The following is a 27,694-nucleotide window of genomic DNA, read 5'->3' as shown; positions in this document are numbered from 1 at the left end:
ATTCACGGATACTTTGTGAGACATTTAACGAGTGATATATCATGATTGAAATACAAGGATACCTTGCAACACAAAAGTAAAAGATCCTAGAGATGGATCACGAGATGCGTGAAATAGAACAGTTAACAAATAGGAGTTTGACAGATAAGAGATTTCCTGTGGAAACCCAGTATAAGGGTTAACTGTGGAGTATCATATGTTGTCAGTATGTATTCCGTGCGTATGCAGGAACTTCTTTCTTTTTGGAGGAGATTAGTGATCCAAGCTAGCTTGGGGTACGTGGGCCAACCTTCTTGTATTCAATGGACACCTTGGACTCTCTGACAGCTACATGTATGCATACATGTAGCTTCCATATCATGAGAAAGGGGTTGAGCAACCCATCACGTGATCCAGTACATATGCATTTTAACATCAAACATCCCAAGTTATGCCTGTTTTCCACGGCAAAATAGCAAAACCCATCAGGTTTTCTAGCTAAGAGAGTCTCACAAGGACACACTAATGGATTCTAAGCTTATAAGTATGTATTGAGGCCCGCTGATCTGATGTTTTTGGATTAAAACGAGTACATACAACAACGCTGCCATCCACACCTATATTTGTTATATCTCTATCAAATGATTCAAGCTTTACGTTCTTCGTTCGCTAGTAGATCCTCGTCTCCGCATTCTGTTCATGTTTCAGAAAATCTGGGTATGAGCCTGGCGCAATCGATTGTTGTTGAAACCCCGGAGGATAGGTCAGCCCAAACAAGCTCGACCGTTACACGTCACGTGAAGTGAGATTATGATAGGCAGCGGGCCTGCCAAGAACCTTCAGGTCCACGACCACCGTAAAGCCCCTCCTGCTCTTGATTCCGATCCCGAATAAACCGTCTCCCGCTCCGACGTCTGTTAGCTGTTGTTTTACTTCTGTTTCGATCATTCGCTCCATCCCGTCTCTTGTCTACTTTCTTAACCCCGAAACTCCCGTCACGCGTCACACAACCCCTCAATCAACAGCAGCAGCTTGGTCTTACCGGCGAACCCTTTTTCTTTTTTCTTTTTGCCATCTTTCTACAGCACAACAGTGTAAACAATGGAATCAGATGGTGATGGAGTAAATGAGTTTTTGCAGAGGATCCGGGAGTTAGGGGACAAACGGGACCGCGAAGATGAGGAACGTGCGAGGAAGCTTGAGGAGGAAATCATAGCGGGACGGGAAGCAAGGCGAGCCCGGAGAGATGGTTGGTGTCTCTACATGATGGCCTAAAGCCGAATACCCCTTTCCCGGAATTTTGAAGGAGTTTGCTGATTTCCCACGATAGAACGCGCAAGATCTTTGTCACCTCAGAAGGATTCGCCGCTTTCAGCACCACTAAGTCTCAGGTCGAGCGTGTTGGAGATGTCTTTATCCCGGCCAGGAACTGCAGAGGATACAAATGGGGGCAATAGACGGGAAGATTCCGTGGAATCTGCCATGGACAAACTGACAGGAAGGTTTTCCGCCAGCACATTGACTGATGCAGAAACATCAGGGAACGAACAAGAAAAGGCACCAAGGACGCTTTCCTGGCAACGAAGACCCAAATCGTTCCACTCTTCTGTCTCCAGGCCCACTTCTTTACTATACAAACCGGAAGAGCCTCAATCAGAAGAAGAGCCAGAGAAACGGCGTTCGCAGATTGCACAGAACCTTGGCTCGAAGGACCCGTCATGGTTTCGACAAACACCTGACCGGGGTGCTACATCCGGTGCACTGCGGAAAACTCAAGACGAAAGCATGGACCTCACTGCAAAAATGGCTTTGCCAGGAATGTCTTCTTCTTTCGGAGGAATGCTAGGAAAGCTCGGCTTTGAAGAGGATTCGACCTCTGAGGCGGATAGACCAGCTCTTTCTAAGCGGGATTCGAACGAAACTTTATCTTCAACATCGACGTTTCGTGGCCGTAGTGATTCTCTACACTCAGCAAGTCAATTGACTTCCTCCACATCTAGTTCCGGAATCTCTCGTCACACAAGGGGGAACTCTTTTACGAGTAGTATCTCTGCGCGTTTTGATCCATCGCTGGTGGGTGGGGGCTTTGTTTCAGAGGATGGGTTCACTCGACCTCCAGCAATGAGTCCTAGTCAAGGCCGAATTTCGCCCGAACGGAAGGAACGCACACCAAGTCCGACGAAAGGCTTGGGGGGGTTTGTACAAAGTGCCCTTCTTAAAAGAGAAGGGTCTATAAACAAAAGATGGAGCAACTCTCAGCAGCTTGGTTCACTCTCGCGAAACAGCTCTACGGCTTCAAATAGACATACCTATGGGAATCTAAGAGAGGCTGCTGCAGCTGCGGCTGCAGATGAAGAGGAAATTGAGGGCGATGATTTACAAGATGGGGAGACCACAGAAGATGAAAGCCAACTTAGTCAACTTAGTCAAGTTAGCCAAGTCGAGCATAGTCGAGGTAGTTCTCTAAGTGAGCCAAGACTGGCATCGCCCGGCACATCTGGTGATATTCAATTATCTCCCCCACCCCGGAGTATGTCACCACCAGCATCGCCCACCAAGACCTTTGACCAGAAGAGATGGAGTCCAACGAAATCCTCATGGCTAGAAAGTGCCTTGAAGAAAGGAACAGACAGTAACGCTCCGATGAAAGCATACACTCCACCTAAGGAGAAAACACAGGCTAAAGTCATTGAGACGAAATTTCCGGATCCCATGGCCACTCGCCCCCCTACAGGCCCCAAACCCACGAGTATTGGATTGAAAAAGCCTCTCAGCATTCCAAATATCCCACCATTACGGCCTTCTAGTATTCCAGACATCCCAGTGTTGCGACCCAGCGGTAGCCTAGATACCGTAAAGCTGAACCCAGAAATTGGAGAAAAGCCTGTGGTTCCTTCCTCTAAGCCAGTTTTTAACTCTCCTATGTCAAACAGAACTTCAGTTTTTGAGAAACCCCCCCCGCCGCCTAAAGAAACCATCAATTTCCGTGCTGGGCTCAAGCCTCGCTCAATGACTGATGCTGCGGGCAAGGGGGAACACCTGCCATTTCTCAATGCTATGACACGTTTGAGGTCCACAAAAACGAACAACTATGTACCAAACAACGAGTTGAAGGACAGGATTTTGGCAGGTAAAGCCAACTTACAGGCGACTGCGGGTCCACAGAAAAATAAAGCACCGGATCCACTGAAAGAAATGGTTCTCTCTGCGAAAGCTTCTCTTACGCAATCAGAGCGCCCGATAGTACCGCGTCCCGTGGAATCTCCAATGGCAGCAATAGTAACAAGACCTCGGCCATCAAGCTTCTCTGCTGCCAAGCAAAACTCGGCACCCGGAAGACTAGAGCTGAAGGAAAAGGGCCCATCGTTGGCGAGTAGATTTAACCCCGGTTTAGCGAACCTGCTTCAAAGGGGACCCCCTCCAACCTCGGGCCGAAGCGAATCGAGTAATGCCGCTGGGAGTCAACAGGATGATTCTGAGCCCAGTGAAGGCAGGCAACTAACGCATGTAAGTAATTATAAAATAGTCGACTTCAGTGGATAGCGTTACCCTTTTTTCTCATCAACTGACCTTTGTGGCAGATGACAAAAGCAAGAGCACGAGGCCCGAAGAGGAGGGCACCGACAAAGTTTGAAGCGTCAGATGCACTGCCAGCTAAAGGAACTTCTCGAAGCACACCATCAGCAAAAGAGATGTTTTCTTCACCGGTAGTAAAGCAGCAAGCCCCACAAACCTCTCCAAAACCTATCACACCTAAACCTATCACATTCAATAAGCCATTTGATGTTCCAAAGCTTAGCCCTAAAATTGAGACGGCTACCGGACATCCGCAATTTGCATCGGCGCCTAAAGATGCACCAAAGATCGAGAAAGTGAAGCCACCTACGCCCGCTAAATCCCCTTTACTTAAAGCAACATCAGCCTCAAGTCTGAGGGAAATGTTTACACAACAGTCGTCGGGCACAAAGTCTCCTTTGAGCGAAAAGTCTCTGGTTCTACCAGAACCTTCGCTTTCATCATCTGCCACCTCGAGGATTTCGCTATTGCGTCGGACCTCGACAAACCCTAATATTAATGAGCTGAATGAAGATGAAGAACCAGCTTCGATCAAAACTAAGAGCTGGGAGGCTCCAGCAATCTCAAGAACGTCATCATTTGTTTCAAGGGGTGATGATGATGATGATGATGATGATGATGATGAGGATTCACTGGCACCCCTCGAAAATACAAGAAGTCGTGATGAGCCATCTCGGATTTTTGGCGGATTTTTCAAAGGACCAGTTACTAAGACACCAAGACTAGATTTGGATATCTCTGGTATTTTGATGGGCAACCGCAAAGATACTACTGAGGAAGTTCAGTCACTAAAGACTGAACTTTCGGAGATTACTGGGTACGGCAAGTTGCAACCTGTTCCTCAAGAGTACGAAAATGTGTTATTTGATGAGAGCATGTATGTTTGCATCCATACGTTCAAGACTCAATTGGGAGCAAAGGGAACAGAGGTGTATCTTTGGAGTGGGGACAAGGTCTCAGAGCCTGCTGTTGAAGATGCGCTTCTCTTCGCACGAAAATTAGCAAGAGAAAACGATGGGAAACTGGTAAGACTTTTACTAAAATCAAAAGCTATGAATTATACTGAATTATGATAGATTCGTTTGAGGCAAGGACGTGAAACCTCCGCTTTCTTCCAAGCTCTTGGTGGCATTGTTACCACAAGACGTGGATCTCGCACGAAAATGATAACCGAGAATCCTTTTGTACTTTGTGCGCGCCACTTTATGGGTAGTATTGCCGTAGATGAGGTTGACTGCAGAGCATCGAGTCTTTGCTCTGGCTTCCCTTTTATTGTTTCTGCCAAGGGCCGGGTTTTTCTCTGGAAAGGGAAAGGCTCTACAGCTGAGGAGATTGGCGTTGCTCGACTTGTAGCCTCTGAAATGTCCAAGGGCGAAGTCCAGGAAATCGATGAAAATAGCGAACCTGACATGTTCTTTGACATTCTGGATGGTAGCAGCGAGGACCGGGCATCTGCTGACTATTGGCACCTGAAGCCTGCCCACACTTCTTACAACACCCGACTCTTCAGGATTGATCTGGAGTCCCATGCTAAGGTAAATAAGATCCGATTTGTGCGAGTAAATGTGGGGCTAATATTTTATGTTAAGGTGATCGAGGTTTCACCATATTGCCAATCAGATCTGAACCAGTCGGAGATCTACGTTGTGGACGCCTTTTTTGAGCTTTATATGTATGTTTTATATCGTGTTTATTGTAAAACAAAATTGTCTTGCAAAATTAAGTCTAGGGCTAATACTTGGGTACAGTGTTCTTGGCGCCAACTCTCAATCTAAGAGGCCCGAATTCCAGTCCGCATTGCAGTTTGCACAAGATTATGCCATTCTTGCAGCAACAGTAGACGATCGACCATTCATCCCGGTTAGCAGTGTGATTGTGGGAGGTGCACCCAGAGAGTTTAAAGTGCTTTTCAGAAATTGGGAAGATGCAAAAATTCCCACGAGTTGGCAACCATCACGGAAACCTAGTTTACGACTTGTTGGTTTGACGGCAGCAATGGAAGCGATGAAGGTTATTGAATAGAGAGTTACTCGTAACAAAAAATAAAAGCGGTAACGATTGAACGAATTAAACGGTCTTGGGTTAGTAGTGGGTTGGGAACGGGATAGCGGGAGCGGGTCGGACCTTTCACTTCCTTGGGCATTTTCATTGGGAGGCTTGTTTTTTATATTTCTTTTATTCTATATACTCGTCATACCTTTGTGCATGCACGCATAGTGTTTTCCTATGTCACCTCCCCCACCCCCCCCCCCTTTTTTTTTTGCTTCGGGACATTTTTCATTTTCCTCCTATCATACCTAGCGCAGGGCGTTCTTCATACTCGGTTTTTGCATTATCTAAAAGTCCAAACCCGGCGCCTGAAACATATTGCATTGCATTGCGGGGTGGGAATGGGTGTTCATAACAGCAGTTCAATACCATCTTTTATCATCGTACCTTTTCCTTCCCTTTTATAGATCAGGCCGGATCACATGACCTTTTGGCCTGCGAGTGAGAGGAACATGCCGCTGACGACGGTTGAATCCTTCTCTGCAGGTGGCTTGTGTAACTTCGCATTAAGCACCGGCCGGAACAAGCCTTGAAGAAATGAAGAAAAAAAAGGAAACCTTTCCACCCTTGCAGTGCTACTAAGTACAGTCGCAACTCGATATGCCGGATTGCCAAGATTCGAAGGATTTCATACGGGATAGCAAAAAATCCGGGATAGCAAATTGATTTTGCAGTAAAAAAAAAACCAAAACCCCAGAGGATTTCGTACGGGATAGCAAGGGATCCGGCATATTGAGATCCGGCGTATCGAGTTGCGACTGTACATAATTACTTATTCATTCTCCAATAAGACCACTTTGGACACGAAACTCCCCTTGCGGTATCGTTGGCGGGCTGAATCTTCTGGTCCAGGGGAAAAGTGGGAGATCATGAGAGAGGAAAAAAAGGGATATCATATGGACCAACCTGATAAGTCATGAGAGGGTGGCCTCCAGAGAGGATGATGACGTTTCCGAACACGACTGCTATTGCATACCATACAAAAAAGCGCCAAATCCACCTTTTCGTTTGTCATGCAATATTGGTCGTGTTCGGAAACGCTATGAAGCTACGAGTAGTGGTTGCAGTATGCATATCAGTTCCCATTTGTCTGGCTGTCATATGCTTGCCATTTGAGTTCCACATCCCTTCGAAAAAAAGAGCCAGTGAACCAACCACCCACCTAAGCTACGTGTAGCCAACCAATAATACTATTCAACAAAAGAAAAAAGAAAATATCTAGAAACAGTCTAGGTACTAGCGATGCCAGAAACATTATTGATCATGTGACCCTCGTATTGGTGTGAAGCTTTGGATTTGTGAAGGCAACCGATCACATGATCAATAATGTTTCCGGCACCGCTAGTACTACTACCATCCCACTTACCACGCTCAGTTTATGCAATAATAGCAATACCAAACAATTTATATACACACCGTAACGGTCCTATGAAGCAAATCAAGTCCAATGTAAACTTCCACCCTCCCTAACGCCGGCATTCTATTCCGGAAGCAAATTCCTTTCCAACCACCCACTTCGAAACACTCCCTGTGGGTCCAACTCCTCCCTAAGCTTACACCAATCGCCCAACTTCGGATACATCTGCCCAAACTCCTCTTTTGTGGCTGTCGTGAAGTTCTTTGCCCAATGCGGCTTACCGCCGAGCTCTTTCATGAGGTATTCAAACGCCTCATAGTACCTCTCCCACTCGGGCGGATTCCGGTGGAATGGCCTGTATAGTGTTGCATTTAGGTAGAGGGTGGGTCCCGAATGATAGGATTGGTCGAGCCAGGGCTTTTCGGGCTGCAATGTTGTGTCGGAGACGCGGACTTCGATGGGGGCATGGACGAAGATGCCACGGGAGGAGAAAGGGATGCCGGAAATATTTTCCGCATCGCCGGTTAGCCAGGCTTGCAGGCGAGTTATTGCTTCTGGGCCCTTTTCTAGAGGGATGGCCCACTGTGAGGGGTCAGAGGAGCTTATCTTGGAAGAGAAGAAATGATATGACTGCATGCATGAAATAAGAAAGAAATACATGACGCAGGTGCTCGTTGCGCAACGGATGGGAATAAAAGAAATTGCGTGTTCTATCTAGCGTGATAAATGTCATGTGAAACATATGTTTCTCAGCTCTCACAAACACATCGACTTGAAGGATTCCGCTTCTCTCCCTTGATGTGCCAGTTCTTTCGCTTCCTTATTCATTCTTGAACAGGGTGTTCCCCAAAACGATCGGATATGTTTGCAATAAGAAAGAAGTAAAATATATATAGAGAGAAAAACGAGTGATATTTACCTCATTAACGAATTGTGAAAACAGGCAATCCATAGTCAACGCCTCATAGCTTTTTTGGACCGCATTCCCGGTCTCGCCCTCACCCCACCCATACTGCATATAAAACACATACCTCTCGACAATCGGCATAAACGGCGGTACCCAAGTTGCCAAGTACAGCAAAAACTCGTAGGAGAACCGTCCCAGAGTCGCTGCGTACCAACTTGGTGGTCTCTCTCGCAAGGGATCCTCAGTCTTATCTGCTTGCCAGATTATAGACCGCCCAGAATACGGGAACCACCATACCCGAACAAACTCTTCCCGAGTCCACAGGTCCTTATTCCATGCTTCAAGCATATTGGGGGTCTTTATGATATCCTGATGCCATTTCAGGTTGTAAGCCGGAACAGCCTGAAATGTGACATGAGTGATGATACCTAAACCTCCCAGCGACACAAGCGCAGCATGATAGAGATCCTTATTCTCCATTGTGCTACACTTGACGCTCTCCCCACTCGCCAACATGAGAGTAATGCCAATGATTGCCTGCGCCAACGTCCCATGCCTCAGTGATGAACCATGCGTATTTGTCGCAATGGCGCCTGCAACACTCTGTGCCGTGATGCTCCCCAAATTCGGCATAGCCCATCCACGCTTCTCCAGCTCGTCTGCTAGCTGATGCAGCCGTATGCCCGCCTCAAGTTCCAACTGCATCTCATCCTTTCGTTCCGCCACCACCGACGAGAAATCATCCAAATTCACCATCCATGACGATGTGCATGTCAGGTCCGATGGCGAGTGCCCGGACCCAACAACAATAATTTTTTTACCATTTTGACGAGCGAGGGTCACGATGAGTTTGATTTCGGGCAGCGATTGGGGACGCAGGTAGAGCTCGGGGTGAGAGAAGTGTGTTTTGGCCCACGTGTGGTGCCTGTGATTTAGGGAGGCGCGGAAGGGAGTATGAGTTTGGGTAATGGGGTTCCAGGAAAGCGCCGAGATCTGGTCGGAGGTGTATTTGTAAAACTCCGAGTACGCCTGGGGGTCCATCTCGGGCATTCTGAATAAGGCGATAGTTTATAACGATATTTCAACTTCTCTCGGGCAAATAAATGGAAGGAAAGGTAATTGGAGGTTGTCAGGTATGTATAAAGTTTTTCTTCTTTTTTTCCTTTTTTTTCTTTTTGGCTTGTCTATGTTACTAGTGAGGATCGATGCTGCAAGGGACTATCGATCTCTCTCGGAGAGTAACGGAACCTGGGAAGGGGCGAAACAAGGTGCAGCAGCGAAGAGTAGGAGTATGGAGGCGAAGAAGGAAGGAAGAACGGAAGGGAGGTATGTATGAAGATGTATATGTATGCAAACTGTAAAGATATATGTACGTACGCGTACCTATGCAGTATCAGAGGAGGGATTGTTTCGCTGTTTCACCCACCTTTTATATTCACAAGCCAGGCTGAATCTGACAGGATAACAACGTGGTCTAGTGACCTTCGAATTGTAGAACATCCCGCCACCTTGTGTATCGCATCGTGTCGTACATCCCGTGTACCGGGCATCGCACCGCATCCATATTGTTCGCGGAGGGATTTTTGGTGGTGGTGTTGGTGGTGGTGGTGGTGGTAATGGTGGGGTATCTCACAGTGGGAGTAGAGAAGTGTATCTAATTCTCAGATTGTCGGCGATCTTGATGTAGTGTTGTGATCATCACACTCCCTCATGCCAATCAATTGAATAGGTATGGTAAAGTACAGCTATGTAGAGTAGGATACTATGCAGTCGGGGGAGTGCGGTGGGCCATGGGTGATACATTGACAGGCATGATAGGGAGTCCGAACGAGATGTGACTGCGCGTGCGTACATGTAGTTATTGAGGTTGTTTGGCTGGCAGGCACAAGGATTAGAACTTGTAGACTGTCCTAGAGGTCATACAGCCAGTAAGTAATAAACACTGCGGCAATCGGAACCAAGTTGGAAATGTAGTAGAATTGATGAGTGATCTCAAGACAGAAGTAGGGTGAGAAATTCGCCAGGGTATCGATTTGAATTGCACCGCTGACCACATTATATGGTGTATAACAAATCTATACCCCCAATGAACTTGTCATCTTGAAAATTGTGGGTATCACCACCATCACTGGCAGATAGGTATCACGGTGACATGTCATGTCACTCTACATGTTGTACCTTCGCCGAATCCCAGTATTGCGCGTCTAACTCGTCAATATTTCAATGTTTATGAGGGGGCGGACAAGTCGTTCACTTTGGTACAACATAATGACGACATTCAGCTGTTTGTGACAGACTGACAGACAGCCTGAAAATCAAATAGGGAAAGTCGGCATGTCGAGTCCTACAAAAGACCGTCAATGAAGTTAAGGGGAGAAGGGATAAATAAGACCATATTTTTTTATATCAACTTATTAACAATCTTTCAAGCAAGTACAAGAAGCCTGAATACTCAAGACAGTTAGAACACTAGCCTTACTAGCTAGCGGGAGAAACAACATCGGTAGATGTAAGTACCGAGTGTGTGAACTCTACTGCATTTCGATCACAAACCAATACCACGAGCAAGCAAAAAACAAAAACAAAAACAAAAACCCTTTTAAAACCCGAGGAGGTGATCGCATCCTGAAGGAGGGGCGTCTTGCTCTATCTCCCGAGATGGTGGTTCTGGCAACTACCCAACTAGTCCCTTTTCCATGTCAATGACAGAAAAAAAGAAAAATACGAGGCTCCATCCTGTCAATGACCAAAAGAAAAAGGGCTTTTACATAAAGCGGGCTTGCCGAACCGTTCCCCTCTTCGGCAGAGAGGTGAGGGTAAATCGCTGGCATCAAAAACGCCATCGGCAATCCTTGCATAACTACCGGTGCCTTGCGCCCCGTTCGAAAAACGTGATCATGTCTGTGTGTCTGCATTTGCTGGGTCGTCGTCGGGCGGCCAGGATTTAGTGGGATCCGAGTCGGTTCGGATGGATCTTCGTAGTTAACCCTAAGCGAAGGGAAGTAAACAAGCGCAGCAACAAACGAGGATGGTTAAAATTACATCTGCCATGCCATGCCTTGCCATTTCATCCCATCAAGCACGGTAGGAAGGGAGATGGAGGGGGGCTTTTGTGATGCACTCTATCCTTATGACCTACATGCACATGTAAGATTCACTGGATGCTTGTTCTAGAGAGGGGAAGGTTGGATGATGAGGAAGACATGTGTATGAAGAGGGGCATGATGAGGAGAGGGGAGGATGAGGAGCCTCAGGGGGAGGGCAAGCAACCTCAGATCAGATGAGGGGCAGGAGAGATGGAGTACCAAAGATCTGTTAAGCGGAGACATCCTGTCCCGGTACTCTTTGTATCATAGCTTCGCACTCGCCCATTATTCTTCCAGTCCAACGGTGCGGCACGTCCCACCTAACGCATGGAAACACCCGACCTCCTCCCCCTAACTTCTAAGCCGCCTTTCCACCAACCACGTGGGAAATATTTTCTAGAAATCACGCCCGTACTACAAATAGGTACCGGAGGGGAGCTAGCTACTGACCAAGACAGTTATACCTGCTACTTCATGACGATGATGATGAAAATTGTGCCTGTCAAGGCTTCCTGAGCACTTTCGGATGTGCTGTAAAGCCCTATCCTTCAGAGACCGGGCGAACAGCCTCATTGAAAGAGTCAGGTAAACGCATGATGGATATAGGCGCCATAAGAAACAAAGCCGGCCTTTGACATGAATGTACTATGTACTCGTTTTCAATGACCGAGTTCGGTACACTTCCTAGTCTCGGGACTGTAATCAATACTTAGAGGATTCCGGGTACTTCCGCATGTTGTACTCTACTGGAACCGATCTTAAACAACATCAACTGAGATTTATTATCTATCCGGGTGACTCATTACCCACTTTACTAGTTAGCTAGTAGCACTACACATATTCTACAATACGCACTTCAAGCACTGAATTATTTCTCCCAATTTGCACTCATAGAGAGAGAGAGAGAGAGAGAGAGAGAGAGAGAGAAAACTTAGGCCCATCATATTGTCATGATCAGTATAACCCATATGTACGCTTGAAGCTACATATAGTAGAGCACTAGACGGTTAGGTCTATATAGTCGCACAAGTCTTCTATTTCGCCAGTCCAAATCCTTGCAGCGAATCTATTTGTTCCTTCAATATCCAAGCAAAGCAAGAAGAACAATGCTCCGCAGGGGCTCAGTTTTGCCCAAAAACAAAGACTCCAAGCCAGCTTCGCTACCCACAACCTCCGGAGAGTAAAGTGTATGCCCCATATTCTCAGTTCGTCTCGCTTCTCAATAGCTAGTGTCGTTTCGTAGTGCCGAGGCTTACTCCGGCCGTTTTTAATGGCATAACCAACCAACCAATATCGACACCTTATTTCTTTGCACGGAGGAGGAGGAGCTAGGCATAGCTAGTAGTGACTAATATGTCATCATCAAACCTCACACGACCCAGCCCAAGGGGGAGGCAGCAAAGCAAGCCTTGAGGAGGGAAAGGGTTCAAATCCAAAACCACCTAGAAGGTAACCCTACGGCGGAAACTCCACATACTCAATGCGAGGAGGCTTCCATGAAACTTCTTTACAGCTACTTGTTCAAGGAAACATGTAACATTCTAAATGCCCAGGAGTTGTATATAACCCTTTCCCCCTCGACTTGGACCCCATCCTGTTTTACCAACTACAGACAATACCTAGAGAAGAGTTAGAAACAATACAGTTGAACCGTGCACTACTACTACCATCCATAATCAGTACTACAATATCTCTTTCGTTACTCACATTACATCAATCCTCATCTATCTTCCTTCTTTAACTCTAAGCTCCGGTAGCTCAGAAATTTCATATATTCAATATGTCCTCATCTTACAGACCAGTGGTTGCCATCGCCGGCTTGGGTGGTGTTTTGGGCCAGGCCACTCTTGATGCCCTACTATCACCACAATTTGCATCAAGTTTTCAGTTACCAATAAGAGTTCTCATGAGAGACCCTTCCCGTTTTGGTGGCCCTGTTCATCCAGCTGGAATGGTATGCACTTACATTTGCACTTACACCTGCACAGAACTTTATTCTTCTATTTTTGTTTTCCTTGATTACTGACTCTTGAGGATTTCTCAGGCCGCATATCTCGGTGTTGACTACGAAGACCCTGAGGTCCTCGATGACGCCCTAGAAAATGTCGATGTAGTCATTAACCTCCTTGGAAGTATGTCTTCATTCCTCCTGTTTCAAAATTTCTGAAACCTCGTTTCTCAAGCGATTTTTCCCTCAATGCGCCATATGAGTGAGGCTGACATAGGTGCGCATAAAGTGTACCCAAGGTCGTGGATTAGCCTTGGCGACGCTGCCTATCGATGTGGTGCGAAACTGTACATTCCATCCGAATTGTAAGTTACTTCCCAGAAAATATCCCCGAAGCACATCCACCCCGGACACCATCAATTCATTCCCGTTCCCGTGTAAACGTAAAAAAAAAGATTAGATCGGTAATACTTATATTACCCTTCTCTACAGTGGCCCAGATCACCGAATGTTCACATTCCCATCGCCGCTATCAGTCAAACAAGAGCAATCCCAGCGCTCCCGTGAGGACGGCATTAAAACTGTCCAAATCTTCTGCGGAATGCTCATGGACTACGTGATCCCGTCCGGGTCTTGGTTTGGCGTCGACCTGCCAAACAGGCACATAGACGCCGTTGTTCCCGGCGGCGGCCGTGCGGAACCAAAGATCTCGTTCACATCAATTGGCGATGTTGCTATGGCCATAGCGTCCGTGGCTAGACGCAGACCTAGTACCCTGCCTGATGTGATCCATATAGCCGGTGACACCTGCACCCTGAGGCAGCTGGGAGAGCACTGGCAGACGATTACGAGGTCAAGGGTACACGTTGCGACGACAGATTTGGCAAGCTTCAGGCAGGGAGTGCTTGAGAGAGGATCGTCGAATCTTGCGCTTTATTATAGGTTGGCCGCGGGAGAAGGTTTGCTGAATTACGGGTCATCGAATGCGAATTCCTGGTTGAGCACAGGTGTGCAATGGCAGTGGAAGAGTATACAGCAGCAAATAGCCGGTAATTAGATCTAGCTTCTAGTCTTTAGTTTTCCTTTCTCTTTCCTTTCTTTTTTCTTACTTTTGGTTTTTCCTTTTTGAGTTCTCACGTTTTGTCTCTTCTTCTTCTTTTTCTGCCATTGAGTATTCAAGTCTTGTAACTAAACAGTGCGTGTCAGCAACACAGTCTTTGCAAAGTCTTACCGAAAGATCAATGCCTGAGACCAGGGCAGCGGGAAGGTGCAAGATTAAGGAGATCGGAGGGGGGGGGGGGTCGCAAGAAAGGTCGGTTTCGCGGGGGAGGAAGAGGGGGGGGGGGTAGGCAAAGAGGCACGGAAGGAGGGGGGGGGGGGGGTAGGCAAAGAGGCACGGAAGGGAGGGGGGCACTTTAGAGAGGCTGTCGAAATGATAAGGGCAGTACAGGAGTACTAAAAGCATAGGAACCAGCGGGGCCACCACCAGAAGAAGGGAACGGGACGGGTAATGGGTAACGAAGACGATAGCGCACACAAGCAACGAGCAAACGGACAATTCAACATTGGGGTAGACGATTATAGATTTCTTTAGGAGTTTGGGATAGATGGTTTTGATATTTTAGATGTTTTGGACGTTTTAGGCGATTTAAATGGTTTGGGTTGGATAGACGGTTTAGACGGTTTAGACGGGATAGATGGGATAGATGGGATAGATGGGATAGATGGGATAGATGGGATAGATGGGATAGACAGGATAGACGGGATAGACAGGATAGACGGATGCATATGGGGAACACATTTTTAGGTTTGGGGTCATTTTTCATATTCTTGGGTTTTTAGGGGGGTCACAGCTACATGTAGTTGATCTGGCAAGTGACATCAAATATAGCATAGCATGAGAAATTTCTTTTTTGTTCGCTACATGTAGTTTTCCCCTTAATACATCCTTTTTAGCAATTGAAATAGAATGTTTGGTATTTGTTTTAGCCAGATGTTGAATTTGTCTCCTCTTAGTGTTGATAGGTGGTATAATTCTTTAGAGTGGCTTGGACCCTGGCGGTCATCTTGAGAATAGTCTACAAATATTAAGCAAGACAAGGACTAGTCTTCTGCTGATACTGATGCAGAAGATTTACTATAACTATACATATATAATCAGTTTCCTCGAGTTGAAGACCTTTTCTGTCTCTGACTATAAGGCTGACGCTAATCGTGTGGCTGTGACCTTACGGCGATGGTAAAAGGTCGGGATCCGTTGGCGTGGATGCAATGGAATCTGGATGCTGGGATATCAAGCTTGCTTCTTTTCACCGTCGGTAACTGTGTGGCGTGGTGGTGAGAAGTTGGAAGTAGGAAAGTTGCGAAAGCTAGGGTCCATGGCCCTGGTCCGTGCACGCATTGACACTTGAGGCTGAGAATGAAACCAACTACCTCAATCTCCCAACATCAGACGACGCCTGGATTCGCTCAGGAAGTCCCTCCGCACCACTGCAACAAATAGAAATACCTCAGAACCAAAAGTTACAAGCGATCAAGATGTTGTCAATTCTCCGGAAGGCGCAGTTAAAGGACAAGGAGATGCGGGTATTGATGCTGGGTTTGGATAACGCGGGGAAGACAACCATCGTGAAGCATATCATGAAGGAAGACGTCAACACTGTGAGCCCGACGTTAGGCTTCATTATCAAAACTATTGATTACAAAGGGTAAAAATAAAGCTCTCTACTGTTTCACCTGATCTATATAACTATCTTTTTTTGGTACCCTCAGCCCTCTCAGAGAATGATAATATTGCGCCCCATATCAAGTCCGAAGCTAATGATACTTATAGTTACAAGTTAAACATTTGTGAGTAGTACAAGAAAATATGTCATAAAAAGCAATCATTGAGGCTTTGATATCCGGACCCCAAATAATGGCCGGATACTCTTTTATGATATCACTAACACATCATGGAGCACCTCATTAGGGGATGTCGGAGGTCAGAAGACTCTCCGCAGTTATTGGCGAAACTATTTTGAAAAGACCGACTCCTTGATCTGGGTCGTAGATGCCACCGATAGATTCCGACTTGAGGACTGTGCCACAGAACTTCATGGACTTCTTCAAGAAGAGGTATAGATCTTATTTCCCCTTCGATTGCCTTGTCTATGCCTTACATATGGTCTTGAAGGCATCAACTGCGAAAAATGAATATAGAGAATAAAGCTAACGACAAGCGCTTTCCAATTATTTGTAGCGGTTACTTGGAGCGAGTTTACTAGTCTTTGTAAATAAGACCGACGTCGCTGGATGTATGACTCATGATGAAATCCGGGAGGTAAGCGAAGCCTTTCATGAAACTCGTTAAGGAATCTAGGGGTGGGAATAAGAGAAGTCAAAAGAGGCGAGAAACCGCTTCTCTAGACTGTTGCTACCCTAGTACTATGCACTAACCGTTTTGAGCGGAAAGGGTCTTAAACTCGACGAAATTAAGACGCATAAATGGACGATATTGCCTTGCAGCGCGATGACAGGTAAGAATCTCCAGGAGGGACTAGATTGGGTTGTGGAGGACGCCCAGGAAAGACTTTTCCTTTACTAGGTAATTTGCTTTAGTATTTGATAGAGGCCGAAGAATATCAAAAAAATACCTAATATATGTCAACCGGGTAAACTCGATCATTGATCCGCTGCACATGATATGATTACTGAGGCACACCCAACTGCCCAGGACAGATTTGTCAGAATAAGGATCAGATGAAACATCCCCATACTCCCCAAAATCCAGGGACTGCATAACAAAGAAAACCATTCCAACGTTTTGAAACCCAGGTTTACTTGCATGATCACAACATATTCCCAAATAAACCCCCAGTCACTTAGGCACCGCACAGCCTAGTTTTAACCGTCTGGATCGATTTGAGTCCTCCATGCGCTGGCCCTGCCTCCTTTACTGTGACTTCTTTCACCAGACCTTTTGAACCGCGCCACAACCTGGCCTGGTGAGGCGTTTGCCAACATATCGACTCCCTGTCAGATCTATCTTGCATGCATGCCAGATGAGATCCGAAGATAGCACACACCACATGGTCAACTAAACGAGCCGCGCGCGCCCGGGAAAGCGGATAAACGATCAGATCTCAAGGATCACAGAGGCTAAGGGGATGTGGTACAGTCATGCGGGGGATTCTCACTAAATTGACGCCAGACAATAGGATTATTCACGCGGCTGTCTTTTTTCGCGCCCTCATACACATATTCTCTCCCTTGAGGTACAGTAAGATGTACGTGTACTGCGTTAGACTGGATTTAGTACATTGTCCGATTCTCTTCGCCCGTGCTTGAGGGCGCTAATGGGGGTGTATATAGAGAATTCGGTTTGTCCCTTTTTTATAATTTTTATATTGCCGTTTTTTGTTCTAGTAATTGCTTTATCCGGACGGAAATCATTGACACCCATTGATTGAAAATAGAACCAGAAAACAGGCAAGGTGATGGGGGTCAGGCGTCAAAAGGATTTCTCTAACCCATCTCAGAATCATAAAATCGACCTCGGTGCTTTACCTGAATATAGCCTACCGGAAACTAATCGCATGAGAAATGATCGGTACGGCCGACAACGCCGCTTTATGACTCGATAATTAATTATCTTCGCCGTCACGAGTTGGTATTTCTATTAGTAGGATCAACCAGTGCTTTTGGAGATTTATTGTGATAGTGGGTAGTTTGGGTTATTGTGGGATGTTGGGGGCCGTCAATCTTTGCTCTAAGATTTGGGTAGTTTAGGACTTGTCAGACTGCTTAACACAGCCCTGGAGGTAGAAGTTTACTGAAGTTGTTTTCCCCCGTAACATCGATGAATCCATACCTGCGGTTGGGTAGTTTACAGCTCGAGTCTGAGGTTCGTATTGAGGTAAGCACCCGGTGCCAGCACAAGAAGCCCATAACCCCGCCCACACCAAATAACTAAATACTTGTTCCCAAGTGGTCCTTTGCTTGCTATGCGTGCTACTAGTCCTATACGTTTTAGAAGTATTGTAGGAACAAAGATGAAACATTCAATTTTACGAAAGAATATCGGACTTAGGGCGGGGTATGTGACTTGTGACATGCCACTCACGTGCACCCACAAGACAAGCTCTAATATATTCAGATTAAGCACTTCGTTACTCCACCTCTTTAAGCTTGACGCTTCGTGGGAAGTTCGCTTTTCTATATTTAACAATACTCAAGCGTTCCCAAAGCCCGAATTTAAGGATTTCTTGACCTGCTCTCATGCCTGTACGTCTCTTAGGTCTGCTTATAACCTGCTACACATGATAGAGTAATTTAAACAAGAGGGTGAGTATAGATAACCTACTGCAAATGATATCTTTCGCATTGACACCAAAAATTTCCTCTCCTTCCGGCATCTCGTGACTCGCCATCTACTGTGAGATAAGTGCATGTAGGGAAGCGACAGAAATTGATTTATTGAAAAATAGTGTGTCAAAATATCGGAATGCCACTGAGCCCACCATATAGCTACCTGTGATATCACGTTTGTTCCTGAAACGCACTAAAATCAACGCATATACAATACTGAGGCGCGACGACAGTCCCAACCCAAGCCCCCCAAGCCGTAGAAGTAATAAAGTCTTGGATGACACTAGGAGAGAGCTCGAATGGTTAACCGAAGGGAAATTAGCAGACGAGATTGAGGAGTAAGCCGACTTCAAAACCATATGGGAGAGAAAGACTCGCTTCCTCAGCATATATGGTGAATCGAGATCGCTATCCCACCAGCACTGAATGTCATCATCCTACATATACATTAGAGATCCCAGCCCACAGATCAAAAAGTAACTCAGCTTGACAGAGGAATTCGACCTCTAACGAGAGCTAGAAATAAGACGTCTACGCAGTTAGAAATAGGACGACTGATTCAGGCTAGCATCGACTTTGGGCATGGTAGGTTATGAACGTATACACAGGTAAATGTGGTACTATAAGGCTTACATGCATATGTACTAGCCGACTGCTGCTGCCATGTGGTGGGAAGAGAAACCCTACACAATGTCTCGGCATCGAGTGATATCCTATGAAGGCTAGCGCGGGTGGTGGACGAAGTTATTACATGAATACATGTATTTCCTTACCGTTTTATGATTACTTAAAGTGTAACGTGTTTTGAAAAAGAAAGGACTATGTAGATAAACTTGAATCAAGAAGCATTATTTCAAATGATATGAGAAAAACAAGAAGTATTATGAAAACACGTACGAAGCTGTTCTAGACCTGCCCTGGATACCCAAACTATGTATGTATGTAGAGTATGTAGTGATTGGTCAAGTAAGATAGTATGGAATAAAAGGATAAAACACTCCCTCGTTTCTCTTTTCCTATTTGCCATTAGCATGCTTTCGATTCTTGTAATTAATAGCGTTAATCAAAAAAGAACAATCTTGCGGCCTCCCATCGTGATTCAGGCTAAGGCACAGCGGTTTTGGTAAAGTAAACAAGATGTTTACCGCTTGACCGTAAGAATCACGAGTGTTTTGGCCAATTGGCTAAGTTTGGCTGAATTTTAACCTTGGCACTTGTTGCAGAATATTGGTTGGATTTATGCTAGCCCCGCAATGTACGTTTTGGGTAACTGAAGGGCGGGAATTGAGCTGGAGCTGGAAATTCTCACAATATACTATTATGTGTAAGGGGTATCCTACGCATTTGGTACTCTTTGGTTATAGATGGCTTCACCACTCACCCGGAAGCCTCCTTCACCCAGACAGTTGACATGAAAACAATCAGATCTACGTTCTAACCGGCTTGTAACAATTACTATAAATTATTTAACTGAGGGGAGTGTCCGTATGAGTGGTGGAGCTAGTCTACTTGAATGATGATCGATGGTCGACTCGAATTTGGAGGGTATTCTACATAAACACCGAAGACAGAATTGTAATTCCTACTTTCACGCAAAAATAACTTGAGGAAGTTTCGATATCAAAACAAATAAAAACGCTAGGTTTTGAGCCACGGATATTTTTCGAGAGCCGTTGCAAGTTGCGAGTGATATCTTATGATGCAATTCTACCCTTGAACCACAGACCGGCACAGAGAGCCATCAATTGATACACGTCCAGAATAGGATCCGTACATATAGCCGCTCTACATCAGCCAATGAGATGCAAGTGACAATGATAATCGTACCCTGAAGTGGACCTTTTCTTGGCACTGCACTCCATATGTATCGCATGTGCACGTGCTCTCTCCAGTCTGGGTCGCGTCGGGACCCGGCATGGGGAAGGAAGTCAGTCAATCAGTAAATCACTCGCTCGCTCACCCACACACTCCTCTCTCTCTACCCCCCCGCCCACACACAACACACGACAGATACAACTCATCAATTTCCCCCCTCATCTCTCCTGAGCTGCTTCCATCTGAACTTCAGCTTAAATAGAGAGGAAGAGAGTACTGCTGTGAGATGTCTGCCTCCACCGCCCACACCACGTCCGAGTTCTCCCCCACGAGTCTGAGTATCTCCATATCAGCCTCGTCCCCAATGGAGAAATACCCAGGTAATTGCAAGCCCACCTCCGAATTAGCCTATTACATAGCTAACAAACCCACTCTTCAGCCAAGCAGCACGCGCGCAACGTCGCCAAAGAGCTCCTGGTAAAAGACGGCCTGATCTACCTCGAGGGCACACCAACAGTCCTCTTCGAGGACTCAGACGAGGCAGTAAAGTTCCGTCAGAGACGCTACTTTCTGTACCTTTCCGGTGTCTCGGATATCCCAGACTGCTACCTCACCTACTCCATTCAGGATGACAAGTTGACACTGTAAGCTCCAGTTTAGCGTGCACTAAAAGTGGTCGGTCCGCAGAGAAACTAATGTGGCGTTTATGATAGCTACATACCGCCATTCAACCCTAGTCAGGTGCTCTGGTCAGGCCTGCCGCCGTCGATTGAAGACTGTATCTACAAGTCTGCACCCCCTGGCTTATTAGCTCGCTCGACTGACGATACTGACCGCTTATAGATACGACGTCGATGAAGTCCTGCACTCCACCGCCGTCGCTGATGACGTCCTTAGCTACCACCTCAGCTCCCCGCACTCCCCCCTCTACATCTTACACACACAGCAATCCCTCATCCCCACTGCCGTACCCACAACTAGCATCAATAACCGCCACCTGCAACCCGCAATGGACAATGCACGCGTATACAAAGATGGCCACGAGATCGCGCTCCTCCGCAAAGCTAACGCCATCTCGGCCGCCGCCCACCGCGCCGTCATGGCCGCCGTCCGCACCGCAAAGAACGAGGCTGAACTTGAGGGAATCTTCCTGCAGCAGTGTGTCTCGCGGCAGGCGAAAACGCAGGCCTATGATCCGATTGTTGGCTCTGGACGGAACGCGGCGACGCTGCATTATGTACGCAACGATGAGCCGCTGAAGGGGCGGCAGTTGGTGCTACTGGATGCAGGTGCGGAGTGGGAGGGGTATGCGAGTGATGTGACGAGGACTTTCCCGATCTCGGGAAGATGGACAAAGGAGGCGAAAGATATATATACCATTGTAGAGACGATGCAGCGTGAGTGCATTAAGCGCACTGTGAAGGGCGTGGACTGGCGGGATACACATATGCTTGCACATCGGATTGCGGTGAAGGGGTTGATGCAGCTGGGGATCCTGTATAATGGCACTGAGGAGGAGATCTTTAGGGCCGGTACTAGTAAGGCCTTTTTCCCTCATGGGCTGGGCCACTTTTTGGGGCTCGATACACATGATGTCGAGGGGACACCAGATGTCAACTGGAAGGCTGAGGGAGCTAGTGTCTCGATGGCGCCGACGCTCCCAACGCCGAGAGTGGGCAGAGGGCTTTATAAGACGGCAGTGAGAAGGACTTTGCAGCCACGAATGGTCATTACCGTGGAACCGGGAATGTAAGTGAACTCGCCCATAGATTTGGTTGACTTGGTATTAATTATGTGGCAGATACTTTTGTGAATTCATCATCCTGCCGTACTTGGCACATCCAACACACGGGAAATATATCAACAAAAAGGTTTTAGATAGGTATTGGGACGTGGGGGGTGTCAGGATTGAGGATGATATCCTGATCCTAGAAAACGGCAATGAGAACTTGACTGCGGCGCCCACGGGTTCCGAGATGCTGGCATTAATCAGTCAGGGTCAAGGTACATGTAATGGGTATGAGTGGTAATGATTGATTTGGACTGTTTTTGTTATGTAAGTAGTTTCGAATACCTTGAAGCAATATCTACTAATATTTATAGTGTTGTATGAGCGGCATTATTTTGTCCCTGTTCTCGTGGCCTGTTGATAGGCTTGTATTAATTAAATAGTTAATTATTCCATTTATCAATTGAGTCGAGGAAGTTCTCTGTGCAGCAAATCTCTCGTGAAGACATCCCAGGGATTTCCAGGAGTATATTCACTCATGCCTGACCATACTTACTGCATGCTTGGTGATACTCTCTTAGGGCTTCAAAATAGCATATCTGTTCACAGGATATCACCATATCTCCGGAACCACACCACATCCCATCAAACCCATCAGTAAGTTAGCCATGAACAATGAAGTATCTACACAGCTCCTTCCTCCTCCTCATCCTCCACTTACCTTCCAGCGCCCTCACACCCTTCCCCTACCTCTACGAGATGCACCACAAGTTCTCCCCCCCACACCTCCCACTCCCCACGAAGCCCATGAATATGAGTACCTGGATGTCACACCTCCCCCTCCACACCCCCTCAACACGCTTTCTATCCCCGGGACCCATGACACCATGGCCTACCGCGCCAACCGCCTCCCGAAGTTCACCACTACACAAACCGGCACACTGCACCAGCAGCTCCACGCCGGCGTCCGCTTCATCGACATCCGCGCCCGCCACTACCGAAATACCTTCGAGATGCATCACGGTGTCGTGTACCTTGGCACAAACTTTACGTTCGTCGTCCGTACGCTCCACGCCTTCCTAACGGGTCCCGGCAGCTCCGAGGTCGTGCTCATGCGCCTAAAGGACGAGCAACACGCCCAGAGGAACACACGCACGTTTGTGCAGACGCTTGAGTGGTACATCGATGTGCACGAGGACACCGTGGAGATGTTGACGGACCTGCTGTGGTTCCCTGGGGATACGAGCAGGCGGCTCCCACTGCTGGGTGAGGCCCGCGGTAGGGTCGTCGTGTTGAGGGATTATGATGCGGAGGGCGCAACGTATGAGCTCGGCCTGCCGTATACGGACGAGAAAAGAATAAAGATTCAGGACCACTATCAGTTGTACACGTACCTAGATGTGATCAAGAAGAAGTGGGACCTCATCATCAACTTCTGGCGGGAGTGGGTCTCCTTCTTCAACTCTATTCTCGACGCCTCCGTTCCCACTACTAATCCACAGGATCTCCCGTTGCTAGTAAACTATCTCTCTGGCGCATCGCTGTTCTGTGTGCCACGCAACGTGGCGACGAATGAAGCCTGGGGCATCAACAACCGCGTGCAGTTCTTCCTTAGGACGGCGTGGGAGACAGCGTGGGATGCGGCATTCCCGGCCTGGAGAGAAGAGTTTGTCGAGTTGAGGGGTGAGACATTAGGCGTCGTGGTGTGGGACTTTATAAACACGAGAGCTGCGAGGCTGGTGGTGAGCTTTAATTTTAGAGGCGTGGAAGGGTGGGATTGGTCGGAGGTGGGGTTTTGGACGGCAGGCGAGAGATGGGAGTTTAAAGAGTGGAATTAAAGATGTGTGGGTAGATGGGATTTGGTGAGCTTATATAGCGGTTTAGGAGTAGTGAATCGATACCGATTATCGTGACCAGTTTCAAAGACCTGCCTATAATATGATGTGCGCAGAGTGATATATCATGATTCTAGGCTCCCTTTAAGCTTGAGACGGCCAGGCTAGCTCGAGACGGTTGGGCCTGCCAAGAATTAGTAGCACTAGGCTAGCTAGAGGCCAATGATTGGAATTCTTGTAAAACCCCAACCCTCGGGGATCGGTTTCTCTCGCATGAAATGCCTTGACTTGTAGGTTGCGATATCAGGAGCGAAATTAGTCCGCGGATTATTCAATCTGAACTCAGGGCTTCTTGTTCTTGGAGGTGGGGCGGGGTTGGCGTGGAGGGGCCCGTACATCAAGTGGGTGAATTCCCCTGCAGAGCTCTAAGATTTCGAACAAGTACTGATTGTTTGACTTGCCAAGATAGCCCAGAATAACATAAACCCAGTACACCCGCCCAAAATTCTACATTTTGCAAGGTTGAAACTCAGCCAGATCTGCAGAGACAGCCAAAGCCAGTCAAAACACTCCAGGACACGTCGTGGCTCCTAAGGTCAAGCGGTAAACTTCTTGTTTACTTTACCAAAACCGTTGTGCATGAACCACGATGGAGGCCAGGGGAGGCCGGAAGATTACCGGGGAACCTTTTTGTCTTTTTGTCTCAATTTTTATGATCCGGGATGTAATAGGTGCTTGAAAATACATAGGAAATTGTAGAGAGATTTTTTTTTTCTGCTCTTGCTTTTTTTTTCTGACCTGTTTATTCTGCTCCGTGCATACCGTTAATTCTCGAATAATCCACTATCCCCGTATTTGTATGTGGTAGGTCCGAACCAAGGCGAATTGGGGTATCAAACTTCACGGACTCGTGCAGGTACATACTTTTTCTCACCCGGAATTAAGATTTAGCGAAGCGGGGATAGTGCATTTCTCGAGAATTAACGGTATATCGATAATCGCGGTGTTCTATATATATACATATATACCTTTGAACTTGCAAACACGGCTCTTATCGTGAAGTATAGCCGCTGTCCGCGGCTGGGCTCGGTTATGACCTGGAGGCATAAGTAACCCTTATCTATATAATTTAGAGCCGTAGATAATCCAGTATTTCTACGGCCCGGAGTAACGAAAACCGAGGAAGATAAAGGCCTAGATCGGGATGCGCCATGATCATATATGACTATCTCGTTATGAGTAAATTATTTATAGATGACTGTTTGTATTTATGACCTCAACGGGCCTATAGTGTGGGGTGGGCTCGACCATTTCGATATTGTTTCATACCCCAAAATCAAGAGTCAAGACGGCCCTTTGGGAGACTTGACGTCTAGCTAACATTAGTGTGCATTGATCGGCCACACCACCTTCGAAATCAAATCCCGCAAAACAAAAGGTACTCATAAGATCAGAGTACCTCTCCCACGGGAGCCCTTGCATGCAATTAATGAATTAAACAAAAAAAAAAAAATTCCCACGGGAGCCCAATCATAGAAAATCACTCGTCCGAGCTAAGCGCAGCAAGCACAGGAATGTCTTAGGAGAAATCCTTACAATTCAGCCATTCGCATTACATAAAGACCTTCCCTCTCTTTGGAATGAGTCGGAAAAGTCTCACGGTGACTGAGTTCTTTAGAGTGAGTCATTTCGTTGACTTATCAGCTATCGATTCGCTTATCCCGAGGGAGTCGGACCGCAGTCACACAAGATTCCGGGCTATGGCGCGCGATGACTACCAAAGCGCGCAATAACGGCATCGCATTCTCAGGCGCCCCTAGCACTCCGGTACGTACCTTCAATTTGACTTTTATCGTAATTAAAGGAATGGATGGTGAGAGTGGTGTGTGAGTCATGCTCGTGGCTTGTGGGACCTTATGGAATATAAAACATGGCCCTGGCCGCCCGAAAAGTTAGAAATCATCAGAAAATACAGACAAGCAATTTCTAGAAGGATCAGGATCCTGAAAGAAAAAAACCCCATCTTATAATTTATCTCCTCCTTATAAATACATCTAATACCCCCTCAACAACAAAAACCTAAAAGCACCAAACAATGGGAGTCAACCGCGCAAAAGTTAGCAAGTTTGGTCGTCGTCGTATTACAAGATACAACGCCAAGCACATCCTCTCCGAGATGTACGAGGCCGAGAGTCTCGACGCTGAGGTAGATAGTGACGTCGCACGCGAGTTGGGCCTGACGTGGTTCTACGATGATTACCATGGCAGCGCTGCTACTATCAACCAAGATCTAGCGGCCGCAGATGATGTATGTTTGATTACCACCACTAAGCAGAAGGGAAAAAAGAATCAGAACTGACAAGCTCGCGGATAGACGCTTTACAAGATGGGTATTCTTTATGATACACCAACGGAGGCGGTGGTGGATCCGTTCCCAGGGATCGAAGTGGACCGAGACTGGGATATGGTGTCTTTGGCACCGACGGATGGGGAGGGCGAGTGGGATGTTGTGTCCATTGTAACGGTGGAGGATGATAATGCGGATGCGGACGATTGGGAAGAGCGGTCGGTGGCTTAGTTTAGCCTCGATGGGCTGTTTTCCTTTTTTTTTCCAGGCATTTAGCATGGGTTAACGTGGAGTTTGTCTTTTGATTTAATGTACTTTATTTACGGTGTTATTTGGGTTTATTTTTTTGTCCCCCTTCCCCCTCTGGTTTTAGGAGGTTATGGTTTTTTTTTTTTTGGGGGGGGGAGGGTCCATTATAACTTAAAATTTGGTTTGGTCTTGGTCGGAGAAGTTTTGGGGTGATTTATTTGATTCTTTTGAGTCCTCTTTTCAGGAGGAAGAACCTCAATGCGAGGATTTGGACTGGTCTCGATAAACGCGGTGGTCAAGTCCGATAGAGATTAAAAAAAGAGAGGACCTTTAATGCTTTTTATTTTTTTTCTTTTTAAATTATAATTCTACATGCGGTTTTATGATAGAATATTATTTTGATCTTGATCTCAAAATTCCTATAGCTCTGTAATTGAATGAATGTGAATATGATGTCCCGGCCCGCGGCTAAAGAGTGTTGTACATGTACCCGGGGTACATGTATGTATGTATGTAGGAATAAACATTAAGAATGCACCTGGGTGAGCAGGTTTCAGATCGACTGTACTGTGCATGTGCATATGTGTACAGATGAACTCAGTGTTTCAACACTGTATGCCCCGCAGGAACAGCATTGTAATTTGTGAAGTCAGTTACCATGGCCTCGATTTTCCTGTCCACGTTATCATAGTAAGGTAAAACATGCCTTCCGTCAAACCTCTTCCCGCCCCCTTCCTTGGACGCATTTTACATGTTTCAATGTTAGATGCTCTGAGTCAAAAGTACAGTTTGTGATTCGGTACTCCCGTGCACAGCCCATTGAGTACTCACTCAATTGTAAGAAATTGACCAATAGAAAAATACTTGTTGAATAGGTTGAGAGGGCGACTTTTTCGGCTTTAGTAATGTTGATACAGGCGGAGAAAGCCTAGGTACTGAGAAGATGGTGAAACAGTAAAGTATGTGTAGAGCGCGCGCGGGGTACGATAACCATGAAATAAGGTCTATTATACGAAATCAGTCTTGATTGATCAATTAGTAATGATTAATCTCGGTACACTTACAGCTAATCATTCATATTCATCATGCGAAACATGATGTCCATCACTGTTCACGACTACATTTCTGGTAAGCTGTTTACACAATAGTTTGTTAGAAGTCAGAGAGGATCAATGATTGAAATGCCTCTTTGCGCGTGATCATAATTGGATCCGATTTTGGCAAGTGCTAACTAATTCCAAGGTGTGGTATTATTACTGCAGCCATTGGCTTTGACATAACCCTGCTACTAAAATATTGAGTATTTAGTAATTGTGAACTCATATCATTCCATATGGGTACATGTGCCTACATACGTAAATTGGAGAGCCGATCCTTGACACCCAACCACCAAAGCAGGGTAACCTAAGGCCCTCCTTCAACACCCCTCCGTCCCAATTACAGCATACCATACCCCGCCAATCCAAAT

At 46.6% G+C, this 27,694-nt stretch overlaps 6 protein-coding genes across 6 annotated transcripts; 5 read left to right on the top strand and 1 right to left on the bottom strand.

Annotated features, from left to right (window-relative positions):
* Positions 1 to 1,080: 1,080 nt before the first annotated feature.
* Positions 1,081 to 5,577, top strand: LAJ45_02255 (uncharacterized protein; the record flags this gene model as incomplete). The annotated part of the gene is made up of 6 exons (XM_046111846.1): positions 1,081 to 1,228; positions 1,310 to 3,486; positions 3,561 to 4,580; positions 4,632 to 5,090; positions 5,145 to 5,227; positions 5,304 to 5,577. 6 exons carry the CDS (start codon positions 1,081 to 1,083, stop codon positions 5,575 to 5,577), a joined length of 4,161 nt encoding a protein of 1,386 aa, XP_045974746.1.
* A 1,507-nt stretch (positions 5,578 to 7,084) lies between these two features.
* Positions 7,085 to 8,918, bottom strand: LAJ45_02254 (uncharacterized protein; the record flags this gene model as incomplete). Its single annotated transcript, XM_046111845.1, has 2 exons — positions 7,085 to 7,543; positions 7,881 to 8,918. 2 exons carry the CDS (start codon positions 8,916 to 8,918, stop codon positions 7,085 to 7,087), a joined length of 1,497 nt encoding a protein of 498 aa, XP_045974745.1.
* Positions 8,919 to 9,054: 136 nt separating this feature from the next.
* LAJ45_02253 (uncharacterized protein) lies at positions 9,055 to 9,526 on the top strand (the record flags this gene model as incomplete). Its single annotated transcript, XM_046111844.1, has 3 exons — positions 9,055 to 9,194; positions 9,347 to 9,435; positions 9,504 to 9,526. The coding sequence occupies 3 exons, from the start codon at positions 9,055 to 9,057 to the stop codon at positions 9,524 to 9,526; spliced, it is 252 nt and encodes an 83-aa protein (XP_045974744.1).
* Positions 9,527 to 12,734: 3,208 nt separating this feature from the next.
* Positions 12,735 to 14,151, top strand: LAJ45_02252 (uncharacterized protein; the record flags this gene model as incomplete). Its single annotated transcript, XM_046111843.1, has 5 exons — positions 12,735 to 12,908; positions 12,999 to 13,086; positions 13,192 to 13,267; positions 13,395 to 13,951; positions 14,117 to 14,151. 5 exons carry the CDS (start codon positions 12,735 to 12,737, stop codon positions 14,149 to 14,151), a joined length of 930 nt encoding a protein of 309 aa, XP_045974743.1.
* Positions 14,152 to 15,440: 1,289 nt separating this feature from the next.
* Positions 15,441 to 16,541, top strand: LAJ45_02251 (uncharacterized protein; the record flags this gene model as incomplete). The annotated part of the gene is made up of 6 exons (XM_046111842.1): positions 15,441 to 15,610; positions 15,736 to 15,752; positions 15,874 to 16,019; positions 16,144 to 16,224; positions 16,357 to 16,420; positions 16,513 to 16,541. The coding sequence occupies 6 exons, from the start codon at positions 15,441 to 15,443 to the stop codon at positions 16,539 to 16,541; spliced, it is 507 nt and encodes a 168-aa protein (XP_045974742.1).
* Positions 16,542 to 25,725: 9,184 nt separating this feature from the next.
* LAJ45_02249 (uncharacterized protein) lies at positions 25,726 to 26,208 on the top strand (the record flags this gene model as incomplete). The annotated part of the gene is made up of 2 exons (XM_046111841.1): positions 25,726 to 25,938; positions 26,005 to 26,208. 2 exons carry the CDS (start codon positions 25,726 to 25,728, stop codon positions 26,206 to 26,208), a joined length of 417 nt encoding a protein of 138 aa, XP_045974741.1.
* Positions 26,209 to 27,694: the final 1,486 nt, after the last annotated feature.

The sequence above is a fragment of the Morchella importuna genome (genome assembly GCF_003444635.1).
Source record: "Morchella importuna strain M04M26 chromosome Unknown Morimp01GS004, whole genome shotgun sequence".
Taxonomy (NCBI): Eukaryota; Fungi; Ascomycota; class Pezizomycetes; order Pezizales; family Morchellaceae; genus Morchella; species Morchella importuna.
Note: the sequence above shows the minus strand (reverse complement) of the source record. Positions and strands in the feature narration are given on the sequence as shown.